Genomic DNA, 11,669 nt, shown 5'->3' with positions numbered 1-11,669 from the left:
GCGTCGTCACTTCGCGGCCGAATTATGGATCAAGACGCTTGCTTGCTACCAGGTTCCATCGTAATTTACGTTAGTGCAAGCATCCAGGCCTGCGAAGTGACAACTGCAGTTTACTGCCCTTGCAAGTATGCACTGAACAAGACATCAACATTTCGTCTACTAGAACCTCCATCTTCTGTTTGTGCGGAGCTGCTTGCTGTGTAAGAGGCGCTTCACTCCGTGACCGCGGTTCCCATGCTTCCCACGGCCCGTATTGTCATACGCACTGATGCCCTTCAAGTGGCAAAGATACCTAGTCGCGTCAGTAGCAACACACAAATCTTCAAAAACGTACACAGTCTAGGTGCACGCCTACCGCAGCCAATTCATATTGCAGGGATTCCGCATGACCTTATGGCATTCTAAGTTCTCAAAGCCATGAGGATTCTGCGACCCGCCTTTCCATCTCAACCTCGTCGTCGCCAAACCTAAAATTGAATGCTACCCTCCTTTTAACAAGAAAGGAGCACTTCTGACGCTGTGCATGCGCTCTCATACCTCCTTGTACAGTAAGCCTCCCCCACGGTCTAACCCATGAAGAGGAGTTGGCGCTTTGGAGGATTCGAGGTGTTGGTTGAGGTGACCCTAATACCTGCACTGACTCGAAAGTGGCCTCGGTTTCGAGATTTATATCCCCACATTGGGTACCCCGTCTGCAAGTCCCGAGATACAGAAGCCGATATCCACTACCTGCTGTGGGAAGGCCTAGCACTGAAGCCGACGCGGATCAATCTCCTGGTGGAAGCTGGCCTCTCCCCACATAATCTGTCGTCATAGGCTGCTTGGACGCAGGGACCGCATCATTGTTCACTCCTAGACTTCATTACATTAGCCAACCTTTTTTCATTCATTTGACCATACCCTTCATCCTCCATAACAATCCTTTTATGCCCTGAGGCAATAAACATCGCCAAAACAATTACTAGGATGCGCGAGGGAAGAGGATGATGTAGGGAAGCAAAATGGAAGAGAATAATGTTGGAGCTGTTCCACGCGCTGTTCTTCCTCGTGAAGTAGTACGTGATTGCCTTAGGCTTCTGTACGCGTAGGCCTTCCGGTGCACTTGCTTCTTTTGCAGAGCGTGCTTTGTTAAGTTCGTGATAAGTTGTGCAGAAGAAATTACTCTGCCTCGCTTTGTCTTGCAGTGTCCAATTTACGGAAGCAGCGAAATACAGCTTCCGGCGAGCTGATCACCTCTGCAACATATCTTCAAGCCCAAGGCGCAGAACAAGTAAGTGTAGTCACTACCAGTACGTTGTAACAGCAGCTCGTGTTCAGCCGCAGGCTGCGAAGGCTTGAGACAATTGCGATCTAACCACTAAGGGACAAATATATTGCTACATGTACCGTAATTTTTAGGTCGCAACAATCTTTAGATAGAAGGCGATGAGGTCAGATGCTCGTTTTTCAAAGTTCGGAAAGATAAGAAGATAGAGTAGCGTTCCGTTGTGTAGTTTCAGGGCGAGGTCGGTATCGGGGACCTCGGATGCATGTAGGCCAAGTGAAGAGAGGATTTATTTGATTGGTTCGACGGCTAACGCTGGCGGTACTTCAGATGAAGCAGGGCAGAAGCACTAGCCGCAGGTCACAGCTTCAGTGGTACAAACATAAGTTATGGCGATAGAGATGACACGGCGTTTTATTCTTCGTCTTTTTAAAAAAGTAATTTCAAGAAAGATGGCGAGGACGTCAGCTGGTAGTAAGGTCACCCGGGCGTGTTGCATAATTCAGCACCCCATGCCACATGACGGCTAGATATATGTACTTTGTAAGCACCATCGTTTTATTTATGGCATTGCTAGTGAATATCTATATTTTTATTTTGAAGCTTTTCTTTAGACATGGAAACGAAGTCGACCGCTGTGATGTGCAGTGCAGGCCAAGTTGTAATATTGCACCTCTGCTACATCGCGGTAGTAAAAAAAAGTTAGATGATCGCTTAGATGTTTCTGAAGAAGAGAATGGCGAAAGCCTACCCTTCCTGTCCTATAATTTGGCTCCCATCGTTAGCCTCTTGTCGGCATTCGTTGTAATGCTACATATAGTTATAATTGGTTTCCAGGAAAGAAAAGGCGCAGTATCTATCAAACTTTCTCCAGCAAGTGTACGTTTGGACTGTACACCATCGCTTCTGTTGCGGGGCGTTCCTTGGCGCGTGTTCAAGTGTGGCATTGCAGATGGCAGGGACGCCTCCCGCCTTGGCCGATCAGAACGCTGTAAAAGTGGAACACACTTTGTCCACGACAGCATCAGCCATTAAAGGCTTTCGGCTTAAAAAAGAGAAGGAAAACTGGGAGGCCGTCATAAATTAGATTGCTAAATCTCGAGCGCGTTTCCTAATTACGTGAGAATACTGGTTTTACATACGCTGTTGCAGTGCTCATTTGCTGCTGGTTTAGAAACGTCACATCGGCGATTGTTGTTCGTGTCAGACCCGTTCACTTTATAATGTCGAGGTTCGTATAAAAAAGATGCTTTGATGCTGTTGTATTCGCAATTACATGTCTGAGCATCAGTGAATGCCATGTTGCTTTGTCAAGCCCTAAGAACTAATTGGTAGCATGAAACGTCCGCGATGGTTATTGCCTCCTATGTTTTTGCTCGACATACAACAAATGATGGCAGGGTATTCCTCCTTGTTATTGTTAAAATGTAAGAAGAAATGTGTGTGTTTTTTATTACAGCCTCTACCTCGAACCTTAGACAGTTTTTCAAATTATATAAGCAGTTTCAACTCGGACACCAAATTATTTATAATTAGTTTCCTCTTCTTCGTCGAAAAAGGTTACCTGATAAATCTGGGATTCGAATTGATAAGGGAGGTTTCAGCCTGCAGAGACTCTTTTACGGGGATGGAAAGATGCAGTCGTTCCTGGATTTGAAGTGACATTCCAATTCGTGCGAAATCCAGCAGCTCCAAAGCATTGTATAAGGGGAGTAGATACAGTTGGCAGATGACAAACAAAGGAATAGAATCACATGAAAGGGAGAGAGGATTAAGGAGCACTGTATCAAACCCAGTAAATAACGAAGATAAGTGCATTCAATGTACATAGCTTCATGTGAAAGAACAGTGAATGCACAGGACATCGGTTATCCTAAAAATTACATCTCGATCACGCCTTCAATCGGCAGCTTATTGCAGTCAGAAATTCTGCTGAGAAAAAAAAAATGGCTGTGGCTCAACTTTGTTAAGCCGGGAAATTGCGAAAGCAATACCCGTGGCTACGCCGTCGCTCACGTGATAGTCGTGCTGTTGTGGTGCTTGTGTGAAACTTGTTGTATACCTTGTGCTGCTGTGGTGGTCACTTGGCTATTCTATGTGCAACTAGTAGTGGAACTATAATCGCTGTGGCTGTGAGGATATAGTTGGTTGCTGGTGATGTTAATGCAGACTGTAGAACTGCTGTTCCTGCACTGGCTACAGGCATGCTTGGCACTCCTGGTAAGTGTCCTGGTAAATTTAAGGTACACACTGGTCACACAATAGACACGTCTGCGAAATTCGCGCGTGGCCGCTTCAAACTCGTCGACTCTTCTTTTGTAGTCAGCACAACGCTCTTCACTAATGTCTTCATCGGTTTGAATCAGGCCAGCCCTGATGAGGGAACTTTCGCGCTGCTTCTTTAGACGCTGTTCTCGCTCTTCTGATGTTTCTTCAGCACGTCTTTTTCTCTTGCGTTCGTTATCCTTAATCGGCGATGGACGTTCCTTCTGAAGCCGCTCCTGTCGTTCTTCCTGGGTTTCATGGGCTCGTCGCAGCCGTTTAGTCAAGTTCCAACGTTCGTCACTGCTAAGACTACAGCTGGCTCCATCTTCACTGTTGACAACACTGAGCGAATCAGTCCCATCATCCACCGAAGAGCTCGCCTGTTCTCGCGGAGCCACATACTGGGCACGTCGCTTAGCGAGTCTTGTTTCACGCTCTTCCTCTGTCTCCGTAGCTCGCCGCTCTCTTTTACGCGCATTACGACGAGCTTCCCTAGTGGTAGGCGGCAACACCGCGAAGCAATGTTAAGCCGCTGGTGGTTGGCACAGCTGCTGCTTTCTAGCGACGTGAGTCGAGCCTAACCTCTTCAGCGTAACAAACATCAAGGGGCTTTAAGCGTAACACTACAATCGCGCTCCTAGCGGAGAGCGCAGGAGTCAGGAGCTGGTGGTGGCACCGCCGCGGCTTGCGACGGCTCGAGTCGGTCGCCCTTCTCTTAAGTGTGACGTCACACATGACGTCACACATAGGTCAACTAAGGTCAATGATGGCACCGCCGCGCCACGGCAAAGGCTGGAAGTGCAAGCAGTATTGCTTTCGCAATAAAATGAACACGTCATGAAAACATTCAAATTGCGATTGCAGTGTCAACGTATTGCAGACAAGAAAAACAAATTGCAGAACATATTTCTGTCGTTTCAGCATGGACAGCGCCAGTACCACCGCCACATATGAGAACGAACCTGAGTACGGAACCTTGCTTCTGTTACTCGTGATGATTTTCGCCGGTAAGTTGACAAGAAGCTTCAATATAGCTTCGCTTTTGGGTCTTATGCTATTAGTATTTCTGGTGTACTGTCAATAACGTTGCCTTGTTTCTGCGTTTCATGTTGCACACTTATTTTTTAACAGACTTCGATTTCACATCAACTGCTAATAGTAATGCAGGGGCACTGAGTGTCCATGCAATGCCTTTGGATGTGGCCTTTTATTAAATGCTTTAGCCATATAAAAAGTTTAATATGCGCTAACTCGGCATAAGCCACATTTATATATATATACAACTGTTTTAAAATGTGATAATTACGAAATTTGTAACAATATTATCTCATGGTTTGGTGGCCTGAGTACCTTTGCATCATTGTAGCAGCCCGTCGTATCAATTTCAGAAACGGAGAGATACTTCGTTTATGACACTGTCTATACGTTTTATGCGAATCATCACATCTCTGCTTTAATATAACACGCATAGAACGCATATTTTAATAAGTTTAAACATGTTCTATGCAGCACTTCTACGCATGATGAAACGCGTGCTGAACGTGCCCGTGGTGGCAGCTACGGTGCTCTGGGGCTTCGTCGCCGGCTTGCTGGTGGACCACTATGGGTACAAGGAGACCTTTCTGCCAGTCACGGACTTTCACCTGAGCGAGCTGCTGTACTTGTACATGCCTGTGCTGGTGTTCACTGTGGCTCTGAACCTCAAGTACCACCTCTTCTGGAACTGCTTCTGGCAGTGCGTGCTCCTCGGCGCCGTTGGACTTGGTTTGTGCCGCCCCTTGTTTCCTCTTTTCAGCACTCTCGCAGATGACTGCACTTGTCGCCCCAGACGAGCGTTGTCTTTATAGAACTGGCGGGCCAACATTATGAAAATTTTGTGCAGAAATAATCAGAGCAACGTTGAGCAAACGAAGTGCAGGGCACAGGCGGAGTGCCGCGATGCATCGTTCGTACTTGAAACAAATATTCAGTTTAAATAATTTTTTTTTTTTGTGTACAGGGGCGTTTCGAAAGCTTGTTAGTAACAATGAGGAATTCAAACTTTTTCTATGGCATTAGGGATGTGATTCTATTATATCTAAGGAGTATATATCTCAGCTCAGTTTCGTCAAAGAAAGCTTTTGATGAGAACTGCCTTCTCGAACAACATTTTATAATGCACGTAGTCCTCATAGATGCTGCAACTAAATATATTCAAATCTGAGATTTCTCCTGACTTAAAAAAAAAAAAAAAACGCCTAAAGAGGCAGTTGAAAGCTTCAGTTTCTTCTTGTTCCTTGAAAGGTATTTACAGTATGTTATTTATGCATTTCAAAGTATTTACGGCTACAGTTCATTGATTAGTCATATCCCCAGTCTTTGTCTCATTAATACAGATATAACTTCAGTTTTTACATTGTCGGTTTTTGTATTATTTTTGCAAGGTTCTGAAAGGGGCGGCTCTTTCCTTATCTTTTGTTGTTATCAGCCACTTCTTTTTCAAGCGCTGAGCGTTAGCTTACGAGGGCGCCTGAAGTAGATACATCATCAAGCTGTCACCAGATACAGCCATCGAACCTCTCCTCAACTGAGCAAATCGCATTCGTCTTTAAAATACGTGCTCAATATTTTGCGTACGGACGTGGTGACATAGGTGCTGACTTGCATCTTCTGACCAGGTAGAGCTATCACCTGATAAATATTTAGCCAGGGTGTCCAGTCTGCAATTGCGCTATCTGCTTGGACGCTGCAATTGCGCTGAATAACAGGTTCGATATATGGCTTCTGGTTTATTCCTAGCTTAGAATAGTAGAGAAGGTGCATGTATTCCGTCGTTCATGACAGCGACGTAACTGCAGAGGATCTAAATTAGCTTTTTGCACTAGAGCGGTTGCTGAAGTGTGCCAACTGTACGATATAAGCAAACCTTGCTGTTTTTTATGGATGTTTTCGAGTTTGTTAGTATTCATCTTAGTATAAGGATCCCATACTACTGAAGCGTATTCAAGAAGTGGCCTGAGAAATGTTTTGTAAGCTAGAAGTTTTATTTCTTGAGTAGACTGGCGTAGGGTTCTTCGCAAGTAACCAAGTTCTTGCATCGCCTTTTTTCAATGTAACACACATGTTCATTCCATCTGAGATCAGAGGTTAGAATTACACCTAAATATTTATAACTTTCAACGGATGCTAGGAGGTGACTATTAATGGAGTAGGGAAAGGTTAGGGGCTTGCTTTTACGAGTGATTGTCATTGCTACTGTTTTCTTCTTATTTATTTTCATTTGCCATGTTGTGCACCAGTTTTCTATTTTAGCTAGCGATAAATTTAACTCAGACTGGTCATTCGGATGTTTAATTTCATTGCAAATAATGCAATCATCTGCGAAAAGTTTTATTTTCACGGACACATTGCTGATGATATCGTTAATAAATACGATATCATCATAAATGTATCATCATAATAAATAAATGTATTCTATCCTTGCACATTTCGTGTACTGATCTAGCGATTTTGAGGTCTGAAAATACCAAGAACTAACCATTTAGTTTCACAACTATTGCTAAGGTGTTCTATCTTTGGCTCGCTTCTCGTGGTTTCAGTGGTGAGCTGCTGCTTGTTCGTCCTATACATGACGTTCATGGTGCCCTCCGGCCGCGAGCGCCAGGGTGGCGGCTGGGACGACAGCACAGCTAGCAACCAAGAAAATGTCGGCGATAATTCGGCCACGTCGGCGCTGATGGGCTTCCTGGTGTGCTGCCCAGAGCCCATGTTCTTCAGCGACGTCATCTTCCTTACCACTGGCAAGCTGACAGACATTTTTTACACGTCCCTGCACAGTCTGTGTGCTTGTCAAACAATTTTTGTAAAATGCCGAGGGCGTGTTCATGCGAACACACGGAGATTTCCCTGGAAGCTAGCCTTGAAAGTATTTCAGGACGTATAGGGCTTACATTAGCCTTTGGGAAAATGCAAGAACTCTTTGTCACTCCCAATGATTACCCGGCCTACATAGAATTTATCCCCTATATGCCTTCCTCTTGGGAGGATAAGGCAATATTTGTTACGAATTACTATAGCTTTGCACAATTTTCTTCAAAGTGTAGTCTCGCTTGGCAAGGCACGTATCCTATCGGGAGGACCGAGAACTGCTTTTGCCGTGGTTTATCAGCAGCGGACGCACTAATCATTGTAGTCTGGATGATGGTCATAAATGTTTCACTTCTGCGCTCATAGCAGTGCGCTGTCGAGGCAGAGAAATGAAGCCAGGAACAAACGCTTCAAACGACACAAAACATCACATCACCACAACAAAACATTACAAGAACACGCTGTATTTGTTAAAACAGATTGAAAACAATACTTATTCTTTACACATTTCTGCGTCGGAAATAAGCGGTCTTTTTTCTCCTTTATCGTAATCACCACTTAAAACCTACTACATGCTGTCGACAGCTTTTGTGTTGTACAGAGATTGGTCCTAATGCACTGATTTCTGTGTTGCAGTTGCATTTCTACAAGAATCCCCGCTTTGAAAGAGTACGAAGAGCTCAATATGAAGTCCTAGCACTCCCTTTAACCTCACCCCCACCGCATACTTACTACACTCAATGCATCATTCGACGATTAATTTGCGAATTCCAGTGCTAGCACTATAGTTGCCGTTATCCTCACGCATGAGAGAACCTCTTTAGACGCGGTCGTATTATTAGTTTGCTTAAGAAATATCGATTTACAATATCCTGGCCGTAATTTAGAGGAACGAGTAGGGTTTTTATTTCAAATGTTAACACAAAAAGGACATAACCATCGACCATAAAAACGGAACAACAGTAGAGCCGAGACATCAGATAGCTGGAAGTGGCGTGAACTTTGGTGGAATGTGGCGGTCACCGCTGGGCAAAGAAATGTCGTTTAGAAATGGCTGGGAGTCGTTAAGAGCATCATCCAGGCTTAGGACAGCGGACTGATTAAAGTATTTTATTTCGCTTCGTTTCGCAGCAAAGACTCACATCATCGAGACGCTGCTGATGGGTGAAGCTCTCGTGGGCGTCTCCTTCTTCTGGTTCGTATACAACGCAGTGGCTACCGAAAGACAGTTCAGTTTGTCCAGTGAGTGGCGCTTTTACGTTACGTAGAAGGACAATGAGCTTTGACAAATATTTCATCATCAAGTGATGGCTTTTGTGGCTGACATACCCTCCGACGTCCCGACGGCTTTGAATCTTTCAAAGCAAAGCTTTCTTTTTTCTAGCACAACTTTTAGCCGTCCTGTAGGTGACAAAAGTGCTAAATTCAAATAATTTCAGCCTTTCCACACGCATGGGAAGATCAAACAGCCTTGACTGCGCACTCTCAAGTGAGACCAATAATTTCGTTTTCTTACGCGTGCTGCCTATCTCTTGTGTCCCCCGCACTCTTCCCCACCAGTTCTTATATTTGTTAATTTTCGGCCATCCCTAACCACAGCAAAACCTTTGTTGAAGACCATTATATGTCTATGCTGCTAAGCCGTTCATTCTTATTCCCCCTTCCTCATCTATTTCTATGCTTTCCCGTACTGCGTCTGTAATCCTACGCACACAGTCTACATTTCTAGTCCCCGTGAAAACCAGTGTTTGGTCGAATCTTCAACGACATAAATGTTTCTCATGGAAGCGCACCCGAACTTCTTATTCAAGTTGTCGGCTGCCGCAAAGTAACGCATTGCAAGCTTTAATGGGGGGCAGTTTTTTTTTTCGGCTTTGCAGCCAAGGCAGTTCAGACGGAGGTTCCCTTGTAGTGCTATTGCACCAAGTAGTTCGGACATATCTGTCCCCATTTACCGTTTCGGCTTCAGTTCTTCCTTGACGTCCAGTTAGTGGCTTTCGAGCCGTCAGTTATGCAGGAATGTATTCTTTTAAGTGACTGAAAACAGGTCTGAACGTAAAATCGCGACTAATCAATAGTGCACTCGACGTACGTACATTGTGGAAACAAGCGCGTTGCGTAAGCGCACAGGAACTGGCGAGGAGACGCGGCAGACGCTGCCAGCTCATTACAGACAGATTACGCGACCGTTTGCATTTACACGGCAAACATTCCTATACTTATATTGTACCTGCTAGTAGAGTAGCAAAAGTTTGATGTAGTAAGGATGTTAATGAATTTGTAATAGTATATTCCAGTGCAGAGCCCGCGAAATTTCAAGACAGGCTATTTTTGCGCGGTGTGAGCTGGTGCGTCTCGACTTCGTAGCTTTCACCGCTAGTTACAGAAATATTAACTCAAAGTTGCAATAATTCTCAACGTCATATCTTCTTTATTTCCTTCCCTTATCGCACACACTAGTGCGCATTTTCGTACCAATGTCCCGCTTCTCGCAGACTTTGCTCTATCCATCTTCACAAGTTTGGGACTTGGCCCTCTGTACGGGAAACTCCTGGGTCACGTCCTTGCCTACCTGCTTGTCGCGCTCGCTAAGGACAGGTCCCTCACGTACCTGGTGTCACTGGGCACTGCATACTTGACATTCCTGCTGGCTGAAGAGACCTTCAAAGGCAGCGGCGTCACCTCAGTCATCGCTCTGGCGCTTACTGCCAGCGCCCATAGTGCATCCACCATCATGGACCCCATTGCACTGCGCAAGTAAGATAGCTTTCTCTATTCTGTGTTATCTTTCGAGCTAGAAGTTTTATGTGACATCTTGCTAACTACCGCTAAAACGTACCCGTGTGATTCATGTTTCAGTGGTCTACCTCTCTCTGGTCTAAATTTAATCAAATACGCACATATTGTACGAATCAATTTATCCCCCCCCCCCAAAAAAAAAAAACAAAAAAAAAACTGGCAAATCTAATCTCTGGACATACCGAGATACACTGCGCCTCAAAAAGAAGATTATAAACCTGTAGGAAGAGCACGTGTCCCCCGCAGCGTCATAGAAATGAAAGAGGTTTCTTCAACTAAAACTGTTGCTGCTGGCATTACGTTGAAATCACTGTGTCGTCATTTATTCATAACGCCACTCAGAAATTTTGGAATTTTTTGGGAAAACAAAAAACCATGCCTTCGATGAGGCACGGGGACGAGTTGCTCACTAACAAAACTGATATTGCTGAGTAGGTCGATTCACATTTTCACAGTATATTTTCCAAGCTTACTGATAATTTCTTGATTCTGATACTTGTTCTCAGGCTGCACATGATCTTATATGACAACCTGGTGTATTCTTAATGCTATTGAATCTTAAAACAAAAGCAAATCTAGACCCTGATGATATACTTAATTTGCTCTTACCTCGCTAGGCTGAAATTATTTTGCACTTTCTTACCATTATTTTACGTATCTTCTGTCCTGTTTTCAAGTATACTGTCGGATTGGAGCGTGGCGTACCCGTATATGAGAAAGGTGATGCTATAATGTTTAAAAATTATCGCCCCATATTGTTAAATCCTTCCTCCTGGAAACGAACATATTATAGACAAGGACGCACGCGCGCGCGCACGCACACACACACACACACACGCGCACACACACACACACACACACACACACACACACACACACACACACACACACACACACACACACACACACACACACACACACACACACACACACACACACACACACACACACACACACACACACACACACACACACACACACACACGCACGCACGCACGCACGCACGCACGCACGCACGCACGCACACACACACACACACGCACACGCACACGCACACACAAATGCACACACAAACTCACGCACTCGCACGCACGCACGCACACGCACTCACATACACTCACACACTAACATACACGCACACGCACACACATTTGCTGACGATATATCGTCTTTCTAGCATGAATTTCGGACAGGCTTTTCTACGCTCACCCAGCTCACATCCGTAGTTCGCAATTTTGATCGAGTTCTTGACAATTCCGGGCATATAGTGGTCACATTTTTAGACTTTAAGGAAGCTTTTGGTTTAGTCCCGCACTGGAAATTTATACATAAACTTGAAACTGCTGGTCTCCTTTATTTTCATCTCAGTCAAAAGAACTACAGAATCGCGTCAAAAATACGACATATTATTTTGTAGTCTTGTCGTAGACGTCAAATATTCGGTAGTTCGTTTGTGTAGTTGTGCAGTTTTTTCTGTAGTAATTTTTCGTTTGTA

General features: G+C 44.7%; 1 protein-coding gene across 1 annotated transcript in view; it reads left to right on the top strand.

The window, feature by feature from the left end:
- The first annotated feature begins 4,451 nt into the window (after positions 1-4,451).
- LOC146193412 (sperm-specific sodium:proton exchanger-like) overlaps positions 4,452-11,669 on the top strand; it is a 71,811-nt gene continuing 64,593 nt past the window's right edge. Inside the window, exons 1-5 of the mRNA XM_084600543.1 lie at positions 4,452-4,536; positions 5,039-5,293; positions 7,108-7,308; positions 8,507-8,617; positions 9,871-10,132. Coding sequence (XP_084456669.1) covers positions 4,452-4,536; positions 5,039-5,293; positions 7,108-7,308; positions 8,507-8,617; positions 9,871-10,132 — 914 coding nt within the window. The remainder of the gene's footprint in view (positions 4,537-5,038; positions 5,294-7,107; positions 7,309-8,506; positions 8,618-9,870; positions 10,133-11,669) is intronic.

This window comes from Amblyomma maculatum, chromosome 4 (genome assembly GCF_055883805.1).
Source record: "Amblyomma maculatum isolate TAMU_Amacu chromosome 4, ASM5588380v1, whole genome shotgun sequence".
Taxonomy (NCBI): Eukaryota; Metazoa; Arthropoda; class Arachnida; order Ixodida; family Ixodidae; genus Amblyomma; species Amblyomma maculatum.
Note: the sequence above shows the minus strand (reverse complement) of the source record. Positions and strands in the feature narration are given on the sequence as shown.